This window comes from Denticeps clupeoides, unplaced genomic scaffold (assembly GCF_900700375.1).
Source record: "Denticeps clupeoides unplaced genomic scaffold, fDenClu1.1, whole genome shotgun sequence".
Classification (NCBI taxonomy): Eukaryota; Metazoa; Chordata; class Actinopteri; order Clupeiformes; family Denticipitidae; genus Denticeps; species Denticeps clupeoides.
Window position 1 is genome coordinate 1,331,115 of NW_021629784.1, and position 24,452 is coordinate 1,355,566.

At 43.6% G+C, this 24,452-nt stretch overlaps 2 protein-coding genes across 5 annotated transcripts; one reads left to right on the top strand and one right to left on the bottom strand.

Moving 5' to 3' along the window:
• Positions 1–77: 77 nt before the first annotated feature.
• Positions 78–19,376, bottom strand: gon4la (gon-4 like a). 4 transcript variants are annotated; one of them, XM_028966144.1, is made up of 29 exons: positions 18,711–19,373; positions 18,094–18,344; positions 17,924–18,022; positions 17,049–17,239; positions 16,550–16,624; positions 16,381–16,431; positions 16,082–16,132; positions 15,912–16,007; positions 15,713–15,826; positions 15,451–15,627; positions 14,939–15,152; positions 14,516–14,626; positions 14,389–14,429; positions 14,186–14,304; positions 13,698–13,908; positions 13,464–13,550; positions 13,002–13,152; positions 12,657–12,807; positions 12,327–12,474; positions 12,028–12,144; positions 10,265–11,395; positions 10,087–10,192; positions 9,877–9,998; positions 9,587–9,784; positions 9,338–9,481; positions 3,291–3,404; positions 2,405–2,562; positions 2,231–2,333; positions 78–694 (listed from the first exon to the last, which is right to left on the bottom strand). In XM_028966144.1, the coding sequence occupies exons 2-29, from the start codon at positions 18,314–18,316 to the stop codon at positions 581–583; spliced, it is 4,617 nt and encodes a 1,538-aa protein (XP_028821977.1). In that variant the 5' UTR covers positions 18,317–18,344; positions 18,711–19,373; the 3' UTR covers positions 78–580. The 4 variants fall into 4 exon arrangements, with proteins under 4 accessions (XP_028821977.1, XP_028821975.1, XP_028821976.1 ...); XM_028966142.1 differs by having other exon boundaries at positions 3,291–3,479; XM_028966143.1 differs by having other exon boundaries at positions 3,291–3,479; positions 10,087–10,168; positions 18,711–19,372.
• A 340-nt stretch (positions 19,377–19,716) lies between these two features.
• LOC114774270 (C2 calcium-dependent domain-containing protein 4A-like) lies at positions 19,717–20,433 on the top strand. Its single transcript, XM_028966211.1, has one exon. The coding sequence runs from the start codon at positions 19,741–19,743 to the stop codon at positions 20,431–20,433; it is 693 nt and encodes a 230-aa protein (XP_028822044.1). The 5' UTR covers positions 19,717–19,740.
• The last annotated feature ends 4,019 nt before the right edge of the window (positions 20,434–24,452 follow it).

The following is a 24,452-nucleotide window of genomic DNA, read 5'->3' on the forward strand; positions in this document are numbered from 1 at the left end:
TGCTCGACTTTTAACCAGACAGGACTGCCAGGGAACTTGGTGCGAATTTGCATGGATAAGAAATACATATAGGTGTATATATGAAGAAAATTTTATTATCTCATTTTAATCACTCGTTTCAGATCAGTGCCCCAGTTTCACTGAAGACCAATACAGACTCCATAGTGATGTCAGTGAAGATTCTTAAAACTTTGGTAAAGAACCATCACTCATTTCCTTACCCGCCTACACTGGTTTCCAGTCAAGCTTCTTATCTCTTACAAAATAGCCCCTCAGTATTTATCTGATCTGTTGGACGCTGCGCTCCATGGATATTATCAATAATATAAGACATTTCATTCAGAAATGCTAAGTTCCATTTCATAGAAATGGATACATTGGGCATTTTATTTGTGCACAACTCATATGACCAAATGACCAAATCACAGTTTATAGCTCAGAAAAGAACCAATAATTAACACATTCCCACATAATGGAAACAATAAATACTACATCACCGCTTATTGGCAGTGCCAGTTCTGTATATGGGAGTTGAACACATATTGTTACAGTTTGTTGACAAAGATCCACTTGGTTCTGTTCAGTCTGGTTCCTCCGCTTTACTGCTGTCCGTGTTGGTGTCTCTATCTCTGGATCGTTGTTGTTTGGTGGATGTGTGGTACAGCTTCATTAGGTCTTGAAATCGTGCACAAACCTAGAAAAAAAAAAATCTCTCGTTATTATACAAAATCCCCAAAAAAACCCCAAAAAAACAGTTAGTAGAGCTCTGCAGTGGTGGTTTTAATTTTTAATCTATTTAGATTTTGTATAGGTTGATTGTGGGGGTGATTGTAGGCTGTTTTTTTTGCAGTATCGGTACCTGTGTGTGTGTGTGTGTATCATTTTATTTTCCTTCCTTTGTTTGGTTTTTATTTATTTATTTTTATTGGGGTCTAGATTGGGGATTGTTTGAGCTGTTTTCGTTTGTAACCTCTTGAGAATATTGTTATTGCTCATGCTCTAATTCCAATAAACAAAGTGATAAAAAAAAAAAAATAACAACAACAGTTTAAGTGCTGGTACAAATTTGTATTTGTACCAGGGTGGTAGTAGCCTAGTGAGTAACACACTCGCCTGTGAACCAGAAGACCTGGGTTCAAATCCCACTTACTGCCATTGTGTCCCTGAGCAAGACACCTAACACTAAGTTGCTCCAGGGGGGACTGTCCCTGTAACTACTGATTGTAAGTCGCTTTGGATTAGGGCGTCTGATAAATGCTCTAAATGTAAATGTAAATGTATTTGTTGAACTAAAAGTTCTCCATCGCTCAACTCCATATCCATTCCCACCTGAGCTGCTGTTGTGATGTCACACATGCAACTTGTGCTGGGTGCTTTATGTAAGCTGCACTGTTGTACGGAGTGGGTGTGCCGTTAGAGTAAAACCTTGTGAGAAGTAATAAGCGCTCTGCAATAATAAAAACTTGCCACGTAAAAAGCTTTGCTAATCAAATTAACATATCGAAAATTAACATATCAAAAACACATTTAACATATATATTTACAACATGAAAAAATACAATCATACGTAAAGGATAGGTTATATAGACCAGAAGTTTGTGTTTGCTGTCATTTACCGTGCAAACTCGACCCGACTGAAATGATAGAAATTATTTTCCAGATCTACCCTCCGTTCACAGACTCCAGTCTGGAACACAGCAGGAACGGTAGACAGACTGAAGTGAGAGTGAGCAGCCGGTCTCACTTTAGTCAGTTGGTAAATTTCAAGAAAATGTCATAATATAGGACAATAATATATGACATTTGAAATGTTGTTTCAGTCCAAGACCACATAATATAAATTGCGTTCATGTAACCGTACGATCTGATGCGGCGCTGTGACTGATTAATTACTGACAGGTTGAAGGCTTATCTCATTTGATTTAGAAAAAAAAGAAATGCAGGCAGATACTTTTACCTCCTCACTATTCCTGATTCAATAGTATCAGAATAAACTAAATTTAAACAGGTCCGCTGGTGAGTGCAGAGTTCAGCCATCTAGCTACATTGGTGGTTCTGCTAATTCCAATCTGATTCAACAAAATTCTACTTATTTAGAGGTTAGAGATTACCAGCAAATACATTTATTTGGTCTGCAGTATTTTTAAAACCTTGAACTCTGGATATAGGGATTACTAGTCATTTTTAATGATATTTAAGGACATGATGGAATTAAGAGCCTCAATCTCACCTCTTCGTCAGTTTTGTTGCCCAGTTGGACAGAGACACTCAGGAAAGTTTTGGGCGTCGCCCCCTTCTGCTGACAGGCAGTCAAGATGAGGCGATCTGCTTCCCTGTTTCAAATCAGGACCGTTTAAAAACAAAAATGTTGGCTGAAGAAACGTCCCTCGGAATATCCACTCACCTCGTCCAGAGAACAACTTTCTCTCCACTGGGCATCCGTGAAATATTTTTGGCACATATAGTTTTCCAATCAGAGTCTCCTTTTGGCCGATCCTGATCCTCACTCTCTCCATACCCGCCTTTTCCCACCTTAGATAGGGCTGTGTTTGTACCCACCTCCTATAAAAAAGTGGAGCATGTGCTATTGTTACCTCTGATGTTCACTAGTTGTACCTGCACTCCTGTGATTAAACACAAGCACAGAGGTAATATAAAATGCGTAGGAAATGTGTAGGTTTTTTTTATGCTACATTTGAGTCAAATTATTGATCATCATTCTTACGCTTTATTTTTTCTGTAGTGAAAAAACATCTACATTTACGGCATTTATCAGACGCCCTTATCCAGAGCGACTTACAATCAGTAGTTACAGGGACAGTCCCCAACTGGAGACACTCAGGGTTAAGTGTCTTGCTCAGGGACACAATGGTAGCAAGTGGAATTTGAACCTGGGTCTTCTGGTCTATAGGCGAGTGTGTTACCCACTAGGCCACTACCACCCCAACAAACAACAATTAACAACATTATCCACTTGGAGGTTCTTACGTATTTGCTTTGTTAAATCAAAGTGTTGACTTTATTTATTGGTACAGCTACTGTATTTATGTTTGCCATTGTACATTAAATAAAAATGAGTTACATAAGAGTTTGGAGCCAGTGTTACATTTCTGAGCACAAAACTATATCTGACTATTCATTTTAGGGACACTATTGGAACTTCATGTTAAAGCTAATCTGAGAGCCAAAATCCATCTGATATAAACTGGTGTCTGGGTATCTAATTAACCCAATGACAGAAACAGACTTCTTATTAATAATTAAGGACTTTCTGTCCATGTTTTACTCACCAAGGCGTCAGCATGAGGCGCAGACTTGCTGAGTTTTAAGTGAATGGCAGGGGTCTTGTTGGACTCTTCTTCTCGTAAAGTAGACCGGACAGGCTGGCTCTGTTTGTAGTGGAGCTGATTGAAAAAACCCCAGAATTCCTTTTCTAAGTTCTTGTGGCCTCGAAGCAGGGAAGATATCTGAGATCTCACCTAATTGATGGAGGGAGGGAGGACAATCCAAATGAAACAGATACATTATTAATACTGTTACGTCCTCTGACCATTTTATTTTAGGTTTATTGTAAACATGAATCGTCATGCTATAGTATGTTGTGTTTCTCTCTCATCTTTTTCCCTTTTTTTTTCCTCTCGTCTACCACACTGCCGGCTTGGTGGAGCTCAGCTGTGCCTAACTGCACCAATCACCGCTGGATCCACATTGGCTAATGAGGGGAGCTCTGTGGAGTTAAAGGCTGCAACACCTGAAGGACGGGGGAGGGTGTTTTGTGAACAGGCAGAGTAGAGCAGAGCAGCTTAGGAGAAGGTGCCCTCCTGCTTTCTGACCCGCTCACTAGAGAAGATTGTGTTTTCTCCTGCCTTAGACATTAGCTTGTGTGCTATTGCTTGTGATATGTGTTAGCTTGTTATTTGTGCTAAGGTGCTAGCCTTAACTTCAACTTCACCCGTTGTCATCTTATTAGTCATTACTACAACCCCATTCCTACACTTTTCCGAAACTTGAGTTCTTTGTTTTGTTTACTTACTTATTTTAAGAAGGAGCAGTAGGGAGGAGGACGCCATTTACTTTTGGTCATCTTTTCTCATGTGTTTAGTTAGTAAGGGTGCCAGGTAAGACTTCTGTCGTTTATTTGATATTTTCTTTTGTGAGGTTACCTGAGTTTCTTTACCACTAAGTTAGAACTGTTATGGTTGTTATTTTGGCCTTGTTCCCTCCTGAAGTTTGTTTTGCTCCCTGTTTTGGATATTTCAGTTTGTAAATAAAATCTTTTTGTTTGGCATTTAAGATTAGTGTGATCTTTTCGGAGTGTTGGGACAGGGGAAATGCCAATTAGACACAGGTTAGTAGATAAAAAGCTGCTATCTTAATTCGTTTTGTTACTTCTCTACCACCCCTAGACACGAGGAGAACGTAACAATTGGGGGCTCGTCCATCCGTTTAGTTACTTGTGTATGTTGATGTCATCACGTTTGTTTCCCGTATTGCTGAAGTATAAAGTTCGTGTGGCTGCTTTAGTCTTTGGTAGGGGAGGGGTCATATTAGTGGAAATATGGACTTTGATTTATTGAGGTTTACCTTATCTCCTTCTTTGGAAGAGTTTAATAACTGTAGAAAGGTATATCTTATTTTGATAGCAGATTTTTATAATATCGCTGTTTCTAGGGCTGCTCGGAAACATGTGATTAAGGAAGAGTTATATGTTAAATTGGTGGAAACTGGCATCTTTCCTGATAAAGTTTTAGAGCAGGGGGATAAGGAAGATGTTGGTGCAGAGATTGACTCTAACTCCGTTACTAGTAATAAGAGTGTAGCGTTAGTAGATCCTCACGTAGCTGTGAGATTAAAGGAGCTTGATCTTGCATTGAAAAAGCAAGAATACGAGACACAAATGCCACGATTAAAAGCTCTTGAAGTTCAAGCTGATCGTGATGTGAAATTACGCAGGCTTGAGGTAGAAGTAGAAACTTTGCGTAGTCGTCCAGTTCCTCTTCCTCGGGCTAGAGCGTCTTCTACTGGCGATAGTGGAATAACCGGTCCTGAATTTGACATAAGTAGGTATGTTAAATTGGTTCCGCCTTTCCGTGAGTCAGAGGTAGATGCCTACTTTGTAGCATTTGAGCGTGTGGCTGCAAAGTTAAACTGGCCAAAAGATATGTGGGCTTTACTACTGCAGTGTAACCTGGTAGGCAAAGCGCAGGAGGTGTGTGCTGCCTTACCAATTGAAGAGTCGTTAGACTATGATGCAGTGAAAGTAGTAGTATTGAGAGCATATGAGTTGTTTCCAGAAGCCTATAGACAGAGGTTTAGGGCATGTTTAAAGCAGCCCAAACAGACTCATGTGGAGTTTGCAAGGGAAAAGAAATTTCTGTTTGAGAAGTGGTGCCGCGCTTGTAAGATTACCACTTACGAGGAATTGCAAGAATTAATCTTACTTGAAGATTTTAAGAATTGCTTACCGGAGAACGTTGTTGTTCATTTAAATGAGCAAAAAGTATTCAAAATCACTGATGCGGCTGTGCTCGCTGACGAGTTCGCACTTACTCACCGAACCGTCTTTTCTTCGGTACGTCAGTTTAAAGCGCCTTTCGCCACGGAGTCCGTCATTCGTACTGTGCCTAATGGTAAAGTCAAAATGTCTGGTGGTGGAAAAGCAGTTTTAAAGGGCACAGAGAAGAGGAGGGTTTGTTTTTATTGTCTTGATCCTGGTCACATGATTGCTGAGTGTAGCGCTTGGAAGCAAAAGGCTAGACCTAAAAGTGCGGCGACTGTACAGGCAGTTCCTGATTCAGTTACCCAGGATGCTTCTTCATTTAGTCCTTTTATGCTGACAGGTTATGTGTCACTTGTAGGAGACTCTACAGTTAAGTGTGTTCAGATTTTAAGGGACACTGGATCGGCACAATCTCTCGTATTGGAGGATGTGTTACAGTTTTGTGATGCATCGTATGCAGGTGCCAACACGCTAGTGCGGGGTATCGAAATGGGATGTATTAGTATTCCTTTGCACACTTTTAACTTGAAGTCAGACTTAGTTTCAGGCCAAGTACAGATGGGGGTTTGTAAGAAGTTGCCCGTTGAGCATGTCAGTATCATATTGGGAAATGATCTTGCTGGTGGTACAGTTTTTCCCAGTCCAATTGTCGTAAGCAAGCCAGTAATTTCTGAGATACCAGATCTCTCTGTAACCTTTCCACTAGTTTTTCCAGCTTGTGTGGTTACAAGATCTCTATCAAAAAGTTTTCAGGATGTTATTGACTTGTCTGATTCTTTTCTGAACATACCCCTTAAGCAGGTAGAGTGCAGGTTATCTGTTGAGGATGGGATTGCGGAGCAGAAGCCCAAGTTTCCATTGGAGAAAGACTCTGTCGTGGGTAAGGAAAATTTGAGTGCTGCCCAGAAGTTAGACCCCACTCTAACAAATTGTATTAGTGCTGCAGTGGCAAGTGCTGACCTTGCGGTGGCAAGGGTGGGATATTTTTGGGATGATAAAATTTTAATGCGTAAATGGCAGCCAAAAGAAAGTGATGATTGACAGATAGCGTATCAAATGGTTTTACCTTCCACTTACCGATCTCATGTGTTGAGGTTAGCGCATGAACATGTTCTCGCTGGTCATCTAGGTGTCACGAAGACATTTCAGCGAATTGTGAAACATTTTTATTGGCCTGGTGTGAAAGGTGATGTTTCACGATTTTGTAGGTCATGTGATGTTTGTCAACGTGCAGGAAAGCCTAATCAGACTGTTCCTAAAGCTCCACTTCACCCGATTCCTGTCATTGGGGAACCATTTGAGAGGTTGATTATTGACTGTGTAGGACCATTGCCTAATCGAAACATGGGCACCAGTATATTTTAACACTTATGTGTGCTGCTACTCGCTACCCTGAAGCCGTACCATTGCGTACATTGAAAGCACAGGTAGTTTTGAAAGAGATCGTGAAGTTTTGTACTACGTTCGGTCTGCCAAGAGTAATTCAGACAGACCAAGGCACAAATTTCACTTCTAAAGTGTTTGAGCAGCTGTTAAAAGAGCTGGGAGTTTCACACAAGTTGTCTAGTGCTTATCATCCAGAATCACAGGGTGTATTGGAATGCTTTCATCAGACGTTGAAGACTTTGTTGCGTACTTTTTGTACTGAGACTGGTAAAGATTGGGTAGATGGATTGCCGCTATTCATGTTTGCTGTGAGAGGGTCCGTTCAAGAATCTTTAGGGTTCGCTCATACAGTTCGCGGACCGCTGAATTTGTTGAAAGAGCAGTTTACGGGTAAAGAGAGCGCCCCTATGTCTGTTCTTGATTATGTGAGTTCTTTTCATGAACGCTTACACAAAGCGTGTAGCCTGGCTAAGTCTCATCTTGCAGTAACACAGTGTGACATGAAAGAACGTTATGATCGAAAGGCAATTCAACGCAGTTTTCAGGCGGGTGAATCTGTTCTTGTTTTTCTCCCCGTTCCTGGCTCACCGCTGCAAGCAAAGTTTTCTGGACCTTATACCGTTGAGCAGAAACTTAGTGAGACAGACTATGTCATAGCTACCCCTGAGCGCAGACGTAAGACAAGAGTGTGCCACATTAATATGTTAAAACCTTATGTGATGAGGGATGTGACTGCCTCTATGAAGTCTGTTGACAAGTGTAAACCGTGTGTTACGGTGAACAATGTTCCTGTTGTGGCGGAAGAAATGTTCTTTGAAGAACCTCAGTCGCCTGGTGTACGTCTTAATAATTCTATTATCTTGGGTAATATAGAGTCACATCTATCATATTTACCTAAAGATCAGTTGAATGAAGTTGTGAACTTGTTACGGAAATACCCGTCATTGTTCTCTGATCTGCCTGGGAGAACAACGGTGTTGTCCCATGATATTGACGTGGGTAATTCTACTCCCATTAAACAACATCCTTATCGAGTGAATCCTGTGAAGCGGGATATCATGAGAAGTGAGGTAGATTACTTGCTTCAAAACAATCTTGCCGTTCACAGTCAAAGTCCGTGGAGTTCGCCATGTTTACTTGTTCCTAAACCTGATTCTACGTTTCGTTTTTGTACGGACTATAGGAAAGTAAACAGTATCACCAAACCTGATTCTTTTCCATTACCCAGAATGGAAGACTGTGTAGATAAGGTTGGTGCTGCAAAGTATGTGACAAAACTAGACCTGTTAAAGGGTTACTGGCAGGTTCCCTTGACTACACGAGCATGTGAAATCTCTGCGTTTGTCACCCCTGACAATTTTCTACAGTACAACTGTATGGCGTTTGGCATGCGAAATGCCCCAGCGACATTCCAGAGGCTCATGCAGAAAGTTTTGTCCGGACTGTGTAATTGTGAAGCATATTTGGATGACATTGTGGTTTACTCTTGTAATTGGGAAGACCATCTTACTAATTTGGAGAGAGTGTTTGAAAGACTGTGTAGTGCTAACTTAACACTCAACTTAGCAAAGTGTGAGTTTGCTAAAGCTGTGGTAACATACCTTGGAAAGAAAGTGGGCCAAGGCTGTGTAAGGCCTGTGACCGCTAAAGTGATCGCTGTTACTGAATTTCCTAGTCCCCTTACTAAACGTCAGTTACATAGGTTTTTAGGGATGGCTGGATACTACCGAGGTTTTTGCAAGAACTTCGCAACTGTGGTATCTCCCTTAACTGACTTGCTTAGCACAGAGAGAAAGTTTGTTTGGAATTCGCAGTGCGAAAATGCTTTTATTGCTGTGAAAGACCTTTTATGCAATGCTCCAATTCTCTCTGCCCCTAACTTTTCTCTTCCATTTAAGCTACAAATTGATGCAAGTGCTGTAGGTGCAGGTGCTGTCCTGGTACAGGAGGATGATACTGGTGTCGAGCATCCTGTTTGTTACTTCTCCAAGAAGTTCTCCAAGTGTCAGAGAAACTACAGCACGATTGAGAAAGAGGCTCTTGCCTTGGTATTATCACTTAAACATTTCGAAGTTTATGTGGGTGGGAGTTGTGTACCTCTCGTTGTTTTTACAGACCATAATCCTCTTGTGTTTCTCTCCCGAATGTGCAACCTTAATCAACGTTTGATGCGTTGGTCATTGTTCCTTCAAGAATATAACCTTGATATCCACCACAAGAAAGGAGTGGAAAATGTGGTTGCAGATGCACTGTCCAGGGCTTGTGAGTTTGATGTTGGTGACTGAGAGTAATATTATGTCTGATGTTCTAGACATTGATAGCAGATTAGACATTGTATTCAGGTTAGTAGATAAAAAGCTGCTATCTTAATTCGTTTTTGTTACTTCTCTTCCACCCCTAGACACGAGGAGAACGTAACAATACGGTTCAATAAAAACCAGCCAGACGCACCTGATCAATATCAGGATCAGCAGCGGACGGGTCTCCTTGCAGGGCCGCCACAACCATTCTGTAGTCTGAGGAGTTCTCCCCCAGAGTCTGTTCAAGTTTATGCAGGAACGTCCGGCTGCGCTCAAAAGCTTTTTGCTCTTCTAACTGATGTGGGAAAGACCAAAGAAACAGAAAAAAAGAACAAAATGGAAATTATCCTGTTCAAAAGAGAAGAGACAATGCACACAATGACGGAGCCACCAGACTTACGAGTCCACATTCCTGGGCCTGCTTAGGGTGCAGGAAGGCAGCAAAATCTTGGAGAAGCTCAGGCCAGTCCTTCAGGACAAGCTTGAGCTGGGTGTAGAGCTCCACTGACGTCCTGCCTTCTGGATTGTGCTCAAACGTATAGAGCACCCCCAGGAACTCCTCCACCTTCCCAGGAACCCCCTGCAAGGCCCGACATACCTGTGCACAGATAAGAAGAGTAACAGCATGAGGTAAATATAAATCAAGAGGGAATTAAAAGGGTTGCCAGATTGGTGCATTTTGAAGCTCACCCTTTCCAGATAGGCATGAGCTATGGCAACATTTTTACTGTCACTGGGAGGATGTGCAGGCTCCTCATGGTGTTGCTGCTGCTGGTGGCACGTTGATGAGGGACAGGATGATGTCTGAAGGCCTAATGGAAATACAACAGTCAGAAGTTACACTTACATGATCATCTTTATGAAAGGGGGATGGAATAATGAGAGAAAGTGATGTTTTACCAGCTGAGCCACGGACTGATGAGTCTTGTTCAGCATCTGACTCCTTTTCTGATCTCAGCACTGATTGTTTCTCCGTCATCTCCTGTGAGGTCACATGATACACCATCTTAAAAAAAAAAAAACAACCCTGTGTACTGTGTCACAAACAGATCACAGACAGATCTAATGCATGAACTACCGCCTCTCTCTTGTCTCCATGGTGACCTCCCTCTGCTTCTCTCGCAACATCTTCAAGTTGAGGTGATGAGGTCAGAGACTCATCAGGAGACGTGGGTCCAGTGAAGCCATCCATACTTGCCGCAGGACTTCCAGACGATTCTGACAGAGTGAGGAAGGGCACAGTGAAACCCCCCTCACATCCATCATCATCTTCCTCATCAACCCTTGTGCTGCTTTTCTCAGGCTCTGGTCCTTCATCTTCCTCCTCCTCCACATCATCATCATTGTTTTTTGCTTGGGTCTGGTAAAGCATTTCCTCCTCCACTTCCTTTGCAATGTGCCTGGTTTTCCTTGCCCTACGCCGGCTCAGCGTTTCTGCTGGCTTCTCAGCCTGAGGTAAGTTCAGATTTGTGAAGCTGCCCATCAGGCACCCATTAGATACCAAGACTCTCTGGGGCAGCAGGACAAACTGTGTCCTGTTGTTCTGAAGCACGGTGGGAACGCTCTGATGGGAAGGCCTTGGTAACAGGGGGTGGAGTCTAATCAAAGTCTTGTGTTGACCGACAAAGCTCTTGACCAGTGGGGAGGCCTGTGGAGTCACCTGAGTCCACCCAGAATGAGAAGGGACAATGTGAGCAGTGGGACAGACGGTGGGCAGATTTGAGGTGCAGTCATTCACCCCAAGGCCTTGTTTGACATTAGTTACCCCACTGACTTGCAGCTGGGTTCTGTCCTTTACAGAAAGACCAGATGGTGCTGAAGGTTCTGTGGTGGCAGGTTTAATGTGAACGTTTTTGCGTTCTTGGCTCTGGGTGGCATTACGGACTCTTGTAGAACACTTTGGCCGAGTAACTCTAGCTCGTCCCTCGGGTTTTAAGGTCGTGGCTGAGGTCTGAATCCACTTAAATCCACAGGCATGCAGGGTGATTTTCTCCGGAAGGGCTGGTGGGTACTGTGTACCAGCAGGAAAGTTATACAGGCGGGGCTGAGGCTGTGGAAGCACAGTTTGGATAGTAGGACCTTGGGTGGAAATGGGATGAGTGTCTTTCTTTGAGTGGAGTATTTTGCTGATGTTGGGGTTGTGGTGTGAATCCTCAGTGGGCGGAGCGTTGTAGAGTTGTACAGCCTGGTAAATCACCTGCAGGCTTTTCTAATGAAAAACAGACATTAAAGGAGAGACATGAAGTGCACTGTGTATGTGAACTACATTTCAATACAAGCATCTCAGACCTCTGTGATTGTCTCAGGGTTCATCTAAAGGCTCTCTCAATAAAACGAAAAAGTGAAGTTTACAGGGTTCTGGATGCAGAGTCATGCAATAAACAGTGTTTATATAACATGTTCATATTTTTTGCGAATGCTGAATTTCAGAAAGTACAAACAAGTACATTTTAATCAATTTGACGGTACGCCTCCATACTGATCTACTCTGTCCTGCAAGCACACTTAAAAATGATCTAGAACATATCTGGCATTACAGCAAAATGACAATGCGTTCAGAATGGATTAGGAAATTTACAGTCAAGGCAGATAACAAGACAATAATGTCTTGTTATCTGCATCCATATAAATTAATTAATTAAACGACTGCCAATAACCACAATAAATACCCATAACCACTTAGACCTAATCACAGTCATGGCTGCTACGGCACGTCCCAGGATAATAGCCAGGGACTCACACAAGGCGGGGCATGCTCACACAACACAACTGTGAAGCCACCTAGAAGCCACAAAAACCAAAGCCATTTAAACTATATAAATAGTTTAATGATGATCTCACCCACAGCCAGCGTGGCATGAAGTCTTCATCCCTCTCAACAGGGGGATGCTGGTCATGAGGCATCACTTTACGACAGACTCGAGGCAAGACGGGAACCCTCTTATGCAGGAAGTAAACCTTGAGTAAAATATAAATAAAATATAAATAAGCCTTCACAGTTTTTGATACAATGACTGATGCATTTATAGTTTCATGAGTCGGTGATTCAGTTGTGACTATAAAATGAACAATCTTCCTGCATTTGAGTTCAATTCAAAATTATTGCGTCCAGTTGTCTCTCGTTGTCTGACATTACTCACTTTGATGATGTTGTTGGATGTGCTGTGGCAGACATCATAGATGTGCTTCTTAACCTCACTAGGGTCCTTGGCACCAAGCAGATAGTGTGCTACCATCTTAAGTGGGCGGGGAGTTTCACCGAAGTTCTGGAGACCCAGAACGATTAAGCTGGAAACAGATGGAAATGAATGCAAACACACTATCAAAAACATTTGTTGACATGTCATACTCATAAATTGTCCATATTGTGATAAAATGGAACTAACATAGGTCTAAAGATATTAATGTAAAGCGAGAGAAACCCTACTGTAATAAAAATGGCATCAAAACGAGACTCGTAGGATTTTTACCAGTCCTCTCCATGTGTGAAGCCCTTATTGGAGCGTGGAGGGTGCAGGATGGGGTCCAGGCTAACAAGGGGCAGCAGCTCAGGGTACAGGAACATGGGACGGGTAGCCATCAGCCAGGCCAGATGAGCTGGCATCACAGGGTACCGTCCAGCTGGAACATTTGTACATTTGTCTTTAATGTGTAAGGAGGCACCTGACTGAAACAATACGTTTTAATCACTTATAAATAATCTAGTTTGAATATTATAGCACTGACACAAAGCCAGCCTGTGGTTTACAGCCCTAAATCTGAGAATGAAAGTGAATTTAGGCAACAAAAGGACACACTTTTATTAGGCACCATACCAGGCTTTGATGCAGGAAGTGGACACTTTTCCAGCTCATCCAGTAGAGACAGTGCCCCTTCTAGGTTGCAGACTCTGAAGATGCTGATGAAGTCTGGTTCTACAACCCTCCGGGTCTGTTCACCACACTGGGCAAAGACCTTCAACTCTGTCTGATTCGCAGCAGAAAATAAGTCAATATATAAAGCCTACATTACAGACTGGTTTGTGGAAATGTCCCAAGAATTTACATATACAGCATTTATCAGACGCCTTTATCCAGAGCACCTTACCATCAGTAGTTACAGGGACAGTCCCCCTGGAGACACTCAGGGTGTCCCTGTAACTACTGATTGTAAGTCGCTCTGGATAAGGGCGTCTGATAGGCGAGTTTCTAACCCACTAGGCTACTACCACCCCGAACAGTACAGTGACATTTTTAATGTGCAGGTTAACAGACACCAGTGCAGAAAGGAGCACTCACCAGGAACTGTTTGGTTGTTGTGGCTTCGGCCTTCAGGGCTTCCACTGGTGTGGTCAGCATGCTGGCCTGAGTCAGAAGCTGAACGTGCTGTAAACAACATTTAACGTCAGTCAGAGCATTTCTCGCTGCGCGTGCTGTACAGACCTGCCAGTCTCTGGGCACGTTCTCCATAAGTAACATTAAGAATAATAAGAAGAGTACGGTAATGAGACCCCATGACACCTCGAAGCCCACCTGTTGAATTTGCTGCTGTAAATGAAGCTTCTGTGGGTGAGTGAGGATCATGGGGCTTGGTGGCTTGGGGCTTGGTGGAGGCTCACAGTGAGGCGTGGGCAACTGGACCCCCTGACTCTGTAATGCCGCTCTGCGGCGACGAAGAGCAGCCAACTGCTCCTTCACCGTACGATAGCGCTCATTCAGCACATCAGCCAGGGGGTCTTCATAACTGAGGACACAGAGAATAAATAAATAAACATTTAAAAAAGACTCACAACGTCCCAAGATCTCAATCTAGCATCTTCGGATGATTATGTTTCTATAAAAGTAGCTCTGTTCTGTATAATCATTTTAATTAAAACATGGTCTGGGTGAATGCTCTATTTATATGTTTGGCAAGTGACTATGGTACAAGCAGGATAATCCACTCTACAATGATTTAAATTCCTTTTACACACACCATGCCTTACCTAAGATTTGGAAGACAGAGAAAGAATAGAACTCACGGGACGGTCTGCACAATGCTAAGGCTATGGGCCGCCGGTTGAGGAGTTTCTTCCTCCCTCTCGTCCTCTTCTTCTTGTCCTTCCTCTTCCTGCTCCTCAACTCCCAGTTCATCCTGAAACTGGAGCAACAGAAATGGGCAGTTAGAAGAACCAAAAAAACAGTGAAATCATGTTGAATAAGAAGTAACCTGGCTGAGCCTTACTGTTTCAAAGAGCTCCTCCATCAGCTCGTTCACTTCCTTTTCTAAAGAGAGAATTATTTTAGCACGTCAGATGCAGAAAGGTTCTCCTTAGGAGTAAAAACACATCCTTGTCACGTGGAGCCCTTACTGGTGATGCGTACGGCGCGATCGTTGCGGTAGTCTTCTAAATCAGGCTCATCAATGTCCGCCAGGAAGTTGTATTCTGGGTCGTCATCATCCTCATCATCGCCCTCCTCCTCTGGTGAAAACAAAGAGAGGGAGAAAATGTTTTTTCAGTGTTTTAAAGTTTATATATGGAAACTAAATTGAGTTCAAGTGGCATATTATTCGAGTGTCATATAATGATTCAAATTAATTACTAATTATCCAGCAGTTATAGCAATACATTGATAAAAAAAAAAAAACAGATATGAATAATTTGAAATTAGCACAGAAATAAGGCTAGACCTTTTTTTTTGGCAGTTGGAGTTGGATACACAGATAAGATCACAAATGTTGTGATAGTCCATGTAAACATCTCGCTTTTCTATCTGGAATTGCCTTTCCACACCTTCATTATCCATGTCAGCACTCATGAGGCCCTGAAGCCACTGCGTCCACTCTCTGTCCTCCAGGGCAGAGCCACTGTCGTACATGTCGGGGGTGATGTCAGGGGCGCGGAGCTCCGCCTCCAGCTCCTCCAGAGGAATGTCTCGAAGTGGCCGCTTTGAGCGCGTGCGGAACGCCATCATGCTTCCCCCGGCACCGCCATCCGCACTCAGAGACTGAAGGACATTCAATTTCATTTTAGGATGAAGGTTTTTATAAAGATAAGCATTTATAATCCATTCCGGCATTGATTTTGGAATAGTCTGTCACATCCATATCTAATGAGTTCATCATCAATGAGGAAGAGTAGAGGAGTCGCTTGCCTTTCGACAAACCTGTTTTGAACAATGTTTAGGAAATAATTTTCATAGATTCATGAGTAAGCACCATGCTATATGGATTTGTACAGCTACTCTACCCTATTAACCCGGCAGCATTCTTTTTTTTTATTTTGGTGAGGTAACGGGTCAGGACCTGGTAAGTCTCCATGCAGTCTGTGCCCGTCGCTGACGCCAGCTCCTCATCCACAGCGTGCAGTTTCTCCATGAAGCTACACTCGGCAGAGGGCCTTGTAAGAACTGGATCTTTAGGTGGAGGTGGAGGGCCCATGGGGACCACCTCTACTCTGAGGTGCTTTGACCTGCCGGAAGCCTGAACGGAATAAGGGAAAGAGTTGTGTTACATAATAATAAAATGACGCTAAAGGGGAGAAATGTTGTGTGAAGTGTCCTACAACCTGGTAAGCGCTGCTGCTTCTGTCTTCATTACGTTCCACTTGCATTCGATGAAGGTTCGCTCGACTTCCACGAGGTGATGAGGAAGTGCTTTCCAAATCGCTCTCCAGTAACGTCTAGCAGGAGACACACATACTTCACAGCTTCACTACATAACGATTTACAATGAAATGAATCAGAATAGCTGTTCATCTTCCTCACGTCTTCTGCAGTTTCATCCTCCTCCTCTTCATCAGGATGATACTCTTCATCGGATGAGTCTTCTTCCTCTAAGGGTATGTCAACAAACTGGGGAGCCTTTAAACATAGAAAAGGACTGTTTACATATGACAGTATATGACAAATACAATATATATCAGAGTGATTGATACCTTCGCTTCACTCGGCTTCTTTATAGGAGAAATCGCCCAGGTTGGAATGACCTAAAAGAAATCACCGGTTTGTTATGTGGTGCAGCAGACATGAGAAATAAAAAGGCTGGTCGTGCATGGGGAGCATTATGGTGGCAGTTGTGCATCCTACACACTGTCCATGCCCTTAAGGTGCAACTAGAAGTGTGACTTATGTTTTCTTTAATTGAGTATTTGATATGCATGTTTATTGTTGGGTTTAAAGATTAGGCTTTTTATGTTAATTAGGCATTAAAATAAATTCAATTTGTAGCACACACCACTCCTTTCTCTACAACTTCCTTGAGCTTGGAGCGCGTCATCTTGGGCTCCTGAAAGGCAGCAGAAAAAGAACTGTAAAGAAATGAGCTGACTGTCGTCAGACCAAACACATGCAGAAATATGAACACTTGAAAGAAGCATGACATTCGATGCAAAAGGTCCACTCACGAAGACCGGGACGGGTTCAGTCTCGTTGATGGCAGCTTTCATCATAGCAACTACATGCTCGTTGGTAATAACTTCCTACAAAGACCACAAAAAGGGGGTACAGCATGACATACTGATGAAAATGTGAACCTTATAATTCCTAAGAAATGTAATAATCACAAATCACAACAAAAATCACAATTAGCACTTTTTGCGCAAACTGCAATTTTTTTCCTTTTGATTTAAATGTCCTTTTACAATGCATAAAGGTACAATGCTGCTCTTGTTCTTCTTTCTGTCAGCATGTTGAAAATATACAAAGAAAAACATGGAAAAGTCAAAAACCAAGAACAACACTGCCATCTATAGGCAAAAATGACAAATTTTGCCATATTGCCCAGCCCTAATTGCTACTTTTGAAAAATAAAGAAGCCACACTTGTGTATACTGTAAATATGACTTACAAAGGAGTCCATACATGGGGTTATGCCAGCGGCGAAGAGGGCGTCGCCATACTCACGTGTATGATGCTCCGGACATTGGCTGAGGTCAGCCTGTGCTGCCTGGACTTGTTCTCCAGCTCTCGGTCCAACTCGCTGTCTATCTCCAGCTCCGGCGGCTCTGAGACTCCTTCGCACTCAGCCGTCCCCCTCTTCTTCTTGGCACCACCCTTCTTTTTCCCAGCTTGACGGACTGCAGTAAGTCCCTCATCTACAGATGGAGGGTGAACAGATCAGCTACAAGGAATAGGGTTGCACATAATGAAGTCTTTCTATTGATCGACTGTTATCCATCCATCCCATAATACTGCTTCTCTGTGTCTGGACTAAAACAGGAGGCTTTCCCAGAAACCTTCAGGTGCACTGCAACACGCACACTTTTAAGTCAATAATTAACCCAGCCTGAACATCTTCGGAATGCTTAATAGGAAACTATAAAAATATAACACAAAACTAATCAGGAATATATACTGCTCAAAAACACAAAAATAAGACATCCTAGATCTGAATGAATTAAATATTCTTATTAAATACTTAACCACACAAAACATTATCAATGGAAATCAAATTTGTCAACCCATAGAGGCCTGGATTTGGAGTTGTGTTGTATTTTTTTGACCAGTGTACATGGCCGTAAAATGTATGAAAGCATCTGGCCTATAAAATTTCAGTTTCGCCAGGTCAGACCCACTGTGAGGGTAACACCCTCGCCCCTGAACCAGAAGACCCAGAAGACCCCACTAACTATCATTGTGTCCCTGAGAAAGACACTTAACCCTGAGTGTCTTCAGGGGGGGACTGTCCCTATAAACACTGAATGTAATTGTAAATGTAAGGGTCATAACGTTCCAAAACTGTTATAAAACATCCTTTAAGACACATAATAACAACTAACCAGCTGTGATGGACAGGCACTGGTTGGCCTCTTTATCTGCCATTGAGACATTTTCAGCAGCATCGTGGGAGTCCATTTGATCATCATTTGGCACACGATCTGGGGGAAACAGAGTGAAATTACACCATATTACTAAATAAACAAAAACACTAATAATTCTAATTTCTCACCTTCGATAGACGGACGGGGGCTGGACGTTCGGCTGTGGCCACTGAGCGTACATCTGGACGGCCGCGATTCCCCGCCTGGGTCTTCCTCAGACAGATCCAGCGCGTGTGGAAGAACCTCGTTGGATGCAGGCGACTGCGACTCCGTCTCCGTAACCCTCTGCACTTTGGTGCGAGCGAGGCCCGGCTTCAGACCCGTTCCTTTTCGCTTGCGAGCCTGGTTCATGACGAGTTTGCACCTTCAGAACTTAAAACTTCCCCCAGAGACAAAAAAAAAGCACATATCAACACCAACATATCACCACAGAGCCCAGGTTCTACATCCATCCCACCACAACTCCCCTCGTGCATCATCTTTCTCACAAATCCTACTCGTGTTGTTGGTAAATGTCACTATGTTCTTACTGAACTATGATTAGGACGAATCACGAAAACGCCAACAACACGTTCACGCTTTTTATGGAATACCCATGCACGCAAGAACCATGCGTGAAACAGCCATGTATACACGGCAACAGCCAGGCAAGTTAATAAAAAAGGTTCGAAGGAAGCGAAATACGACATTACACTACTGTTAGCCACGACAAACGCCGCCATTAAAAACCAAACGTGTCACTTACATTTATGCTGTTGTGGCCGCCGGGGGATAACATTCCTCGTCTTAAAACGGGCATAATAATACTACTACTATTAATACTGAATACTGAGCCGCACCCGTTCGCGGCGCCACCACCGCGGGTGTCACAGTGCGGCTTCCGCCGACTGGAAACACACGCGGAAAAACTCAGTTCCGCCTGCACACACGAGACAAGACGGGAACAAAAGCCTGAAGTAGCAACATATAAACAAAATTATTTTTTAAAAATAACTATTAATCTGCAATGTATTTAATTGATTGCAACCTAGAGCATGTTTCATCATGCAAAAAGGTTTCCATACTTGTTAGAGGCATGACAGTTAAGTTTCAGAGTAAAATCATATGGAGGACTCAAGTTGACTAAGTGATTTACGAAAATGAAATGTGATGTGAGTATGTTATGACGATTTTGTGCGTGTACATTTTTGTGAAGAGTATGAGAGGGTGCAAAAAGATGAAATGGGGCACGACATAAAAAATATTAATGCAATCGAATCCATTTTATGCTGATCTTTGACACGACCACAACTCAAATTACAACCATTGCCTCATCTCCCAAATACTTATTATATGGGAAATATTTATTGTTTAATTCATTTTTATCAATAATCAGTGATTCACATGATTGCACTGGCATTTAAGGGCTTAAAATCCTGAAACGAACTGAATGTTTGATCACTTTGTAATTAAGTGATTTATAAAAAAAAAGTAAATATCGATCTATGAGAATTTAGTGGCAGATTTTATGTGTGTACATTTCTGTACAAGAAGAGTGCTGTAAGGCCCAAAACGCATCACCAAGGAATGGATGACATCTAAGAGTAAAAAAAAAAACTCCAACACAGCCAGAATGATCGCCCGAAGAGGGCACATGGGTTAAATGAGCTGATTATGACGTCACCGATTTCCTTAATTAGCGGACCAATCCCTTCCAACCACGAACGCAGCTTTTTATTAAAAGGCTCTGGCTGGCTGCTCCGTGACCAGCGTGTTTAACTGCGTGTCTGTGGACCATGTTCGCGTTGAGAGGCGCCACGAAGCCCGACGGAGGCCTCGCCGCCCGCCTGGTGACCCGCCAGCCGCCGCTGACCCCGGAGCGAATCCCGAACTTCACCATCCCGCCCAGGCTGCGGCTCCTCCGCTCGCCCGGAGCGCGGAGCTCCGCCGGCGACCTGTCGGCGCTGCTGTCGCCGGGGCTCCGGGCGGCGCGGCCGGGCGCGCTGCGTCTCCCGTCTCCCGGCGCGTCGCCGCGGCGCCTCCGCTTCAGGCTCGGGGCGGGCCGGAAGCGCGCCGGGCAGGACCAGTGGGACCCGTCCGCCCAGCCCATGGAACACGTGGAGAGGATCACCACCCCGTACGGCTTCCAGGCCCTGGCCGAGAGTCCCCACGTCGGGCGACGGGAGTCGCTGCTGCTGAAGGACCGCGCCCCGTCCGCGGCGTCCCGCGCCCCCGCTCCTCGGCCCCGGCTCCTGAGGCGGAGCAGCCGCTCCCTGTCCTGCGACGACGAGACCCTGGCCCACATCCTGGAGGCCGCGGGACCTGGAGGGCCGAGCCTGACCCCCGACCCCGTCCCTGTCCCCAGGCCGAGCAGGCGGGGGCTGAAGGTGCTGCTCGACAAGCCGCTGGCGACGCTGCGCAGCCTCACCCCAGGGCGCAGGAGGAAGGAGGCTTCCAGGCCCGCAGGCTCGCCAGATCCCACCTTGTGACCATGGTTTATGTAAAACATTTTATATATTTTTTTTTTATTCTAAAACCTATTTTTAATAAATCACATTTTCTACGTTCTCTCCATTTGTTCATATGTTGGTGATCCCATGTAAAGACACTTCAGTGTTTGCAGGTTTTAGTTTAAGACCCTGAGGTACCTGAAGGTGGCCTGTTAACCGGCATCATGGTTTAACCACCTTGGCTGGAGACAGGCCTGTTTAGTTCTCTTCGGTCTTCAGGGTAAATCTGTGTAGAGGACGTAGTGACTGCTGCTGTCTAGGAGCACAGATTTTCTCAATAGAAAATTCGTTTTTATCCTCGTTCAAGGAGCAGGTAGTGCGTTCCTATTATGCAGCTGATATGCACGACACCATATGAGTTCATTCATAGTTTGGTAAATTCTTAAATGTAAATGGTCATGAAAATAACATTGAATGAGAACATTCATTGAATGGACTGTATATAACGACTAAATGAATAGCTGGTTCAAATAACACCTCAATAATTAATGGAGAACATACTTTTCTGACATGGGCAGGTAGCCAGTTGGACCAGGGCAGTGGGCAGTGGTGGCCTAGCGGTTAAGGAAGCAGCCCCGTAATTAGAAGGTTGCAGGTTCAAATCCTGGACCACCGAGGTGCCGTTGAGCAAAGCATTGTCCCCACGCACTGCTCCCCGGGTTCCTGTCATGGCTGCCCACTGCTCACTCAGGGTGATTGGTTAAATGCAGAGGACAAATTTCACTCTGTGCTCTGTGGGCTGTGCTGCGGTGTATTACAATGACATTCACTTGACAATCACTTCACTTTCTAGACCAGGCTGCCTGACCCGTCTAGAACACGGGACCAGTGGCTCTGCGGTACAATATGATGCCTGATATTAGTAATGTCACTCTTCTCCACCCCATTTCCCACTTGTGGGACTAATGAAGAATTTTATCTTAAACTCACCAAAGGACTCAGGAAGTTTATTTAAACCTGACTATCGTTAAGGCACCAATCAGAACACAAACCACAAAAGAATTTCAATCATTGGTTTACTGTTCAAACTGTCCAGAACCAGAAAGCGTGGAAAAGGTCAATTGTTTTAGAATGTGTCCCATGATGCAGCACCCCAGCCCAGTTTAATCCATGGTTACGTTATAAGTTATATTATTTCTGTCCGTTTATAGGAAACGGCATTCTGCCTCGTTTATTAAGGCATACATTAAATACTACACTTACTAAACTTTCCTTATATTTCATATTGTAAACATATCATACGCCGCTGACGGCCATAGAAGGTCGTTTCACTGTGAGTGCAGTTGTTTACACAACTAAATATGAGCGAGATCATCATCATCTTCACTGTAGCGGTGATTATTTGTGCCACAGTGAAACTACAGATTCGTGGACGGATTTTTGTCTGCTTTACAGCAGGAGGAAGAGCAGGAAGCCTTGGACTGAATTGCCTGAATTTTTTCCTGAGAACTTTGCTTTTGCAAAATTTCAAAAGTTAAATTTAAAGCCTTGACTGCCCTCTCCTGGTTAAAATATTTTACAGCATTAAGTTCATGTCATAGATATATTGCATCTGCTGTATGTTCAACCACATTAACAGGGTGGCGGTAGCCTGGTTATTAACAAACTCGCCTAGGAACCAGAAGGCCACAAAGTCACAGGTTCAAATCCCACTTACTACCATTGTGTCCCTGAGCAAGACACTAAACACTTAGTGTCTTCATGGGGACTGTCCCTGTAACTACTGATTGTAAGTCAAATTATTAAACAAGCACACATGGATGACCTGTATTAGTTTAAAAATCCATGTTGCATGAAGGATGTCATAATAATGTCATCTAATTAGCTTAGTTTGATCAGTCATTATTTGATAGAAAAAGAAACAATGGAGTTTTTTTTTTTTTTTACCCTCACTAATCGGGGTCACAGGGGAGCAGCAGTCCAATTTAGACAATTATTCACCTTACAATAACCATCCAAAATCCCTGTTCTCTAATGGAAACTCTGCACTTACATGATTAAATATTCCATTCTGGACTTTCTGACCCCTTCTGGGTTTTAAAGAGCAGACATTTCCGTGTCTGGGGGCTGTTTTAGTTTCTAATATATATATCTCCTTCATCTCTGGGTTTAACAGTTTACTTTGTCTGCAGACCGCAGTACAACCAAGTCAGTAATAACTGCGATAAACACAACTAACACACACTTCCAGATGACAGCGTGGCGTCAGTACGGCTCTACTGTCTGCCGATCGCTGCTGGAGTTTTAATATAAAAAGAGGACCAACTTATGTACAGACAGAATTCCTTTCGAGAACTTGCTGCTAGCTGCGGGAAAGGAACGGGAAAAGCCCAAGAGCTTTATTCCACCCGGCCAGATGACGCCAGTCCAGGCTGGCGGAATGGCGGATATGTCTGCTGCCGACCACGGTCCCAGGAACTCAATGAGGGTTGAGCACGGGCAATTTTGGGTCACCATAAGAATATAATACATCTGATGCAGCACACTGACCTCCTCCATATGCTGTCTTCATTTTGTCAGATATGTGCTTCTGTGCAGTGACGGCCTAGCGGTTAAGGAAGCGGGCCTGTAATCAGAAGGTTTCCGGTTCAAATCCCGGTTCGCCAAGTTCACCGTCCCCACACACTGCTCCCTGGGCACCTGTCATGGCTGCCCACTGCTCACCAAGGGTGATTGGTTAAATGCAGTGTATGAGAATCACTTCACTTTCACGTATAACGTCTGATCGTTCTCTGAAAGGTTTAGTGAAAAGACCAAAGCAACTGAAAACTTTACTTTAAGCGCTTAGTGGCTCATTATGTGTTACGCAATGTCCCCACAAACTGTTTAATACATAAATTCCTGCAGACAAGGTGGTGACACGGTCACATTTTTGTACAATATAATTCGAGAATCCACAAAAACTGCCAAAACTGTATTTAACTGGTGTGAGAACTGGGATCAATCAGAAACCAGCAAGCAGTTTATCACATAAAAATATGGGGCAGTGGTGGCCTAGCGGTTAAGGAAGCAGCGCCGTAATCAGAAGGTTGTTGGTTCGAATCCCGATCCGCCAAGGTGCCACTGAGGTGCCACTGAGCAAAGCACCGTCCCCACACACTGCTCCCCGACCGCCCACTGCTCACTCAGGGTGATGGGTTAAATGCAGAGGACAAATTTTGCTGTGTGCACTGTGTGCTGTGCTGCTGTGTATCACATGTGACAATCACTTCACTTTAACTAACAAAATAGGACAATCTGGAAACACTGAACAGAAGATCCAGTTTCCTCACTCCTGCTCTTTTTACCCCCAGTTTTCTGTCCTCATAATAAAACTAGTTTATGGACCCGGTCTCGTTACTTGATTTAGGGGGGGGGAGAAAAAATAAAAAATAAAACCCCACACTGTTCCAGTATCAGTCTCAAGGAAAAGAAGTAACTCTTGTTTAAGAGACATTGCAAAATTGTTAACATCTGCTAATCTGCTTCAGTACAACTGGACTGACTAATTTCCTGACCCTCAAAACTCCGGACGAAGCGTGTAACGCCTTCTACTGGCATTTATTCTACTGGCAGGACTTTGAACAGTTCGCACTATATTTTTGAGATCTCTTGAATCAGCCTCACGCCATCAGCTGCACCACACTGGTCCAAACTCCACGTGGAACAGCGCTCGCTCATGACCAGAACTACAGTTCCACGTTTGATCCCAAGAGACTTTGGTGGAGGGTGCATTCCCCCAAAAACAAGGTATTTTGAACATTAAGTGCAGGACAGCCTGTATTTTGTCTATTTTATGACCGATGCAACGATGAATGCTTTAAAAAGACTGAATGAGCCAGATGTTACGCTCATAATGATCAAATACAGCAAACTAATATTTAAATGGATGCATGTGTCCCTAATAATGTGGGACGTTGTGGAATAAATACCTGGGTTCCTTAATGACCCCCACTTTCCCCCCAAAAATATTCTGTGATACAGTAAAAGCGCAGTTATGCCATAAAGAGGCTTTTTTA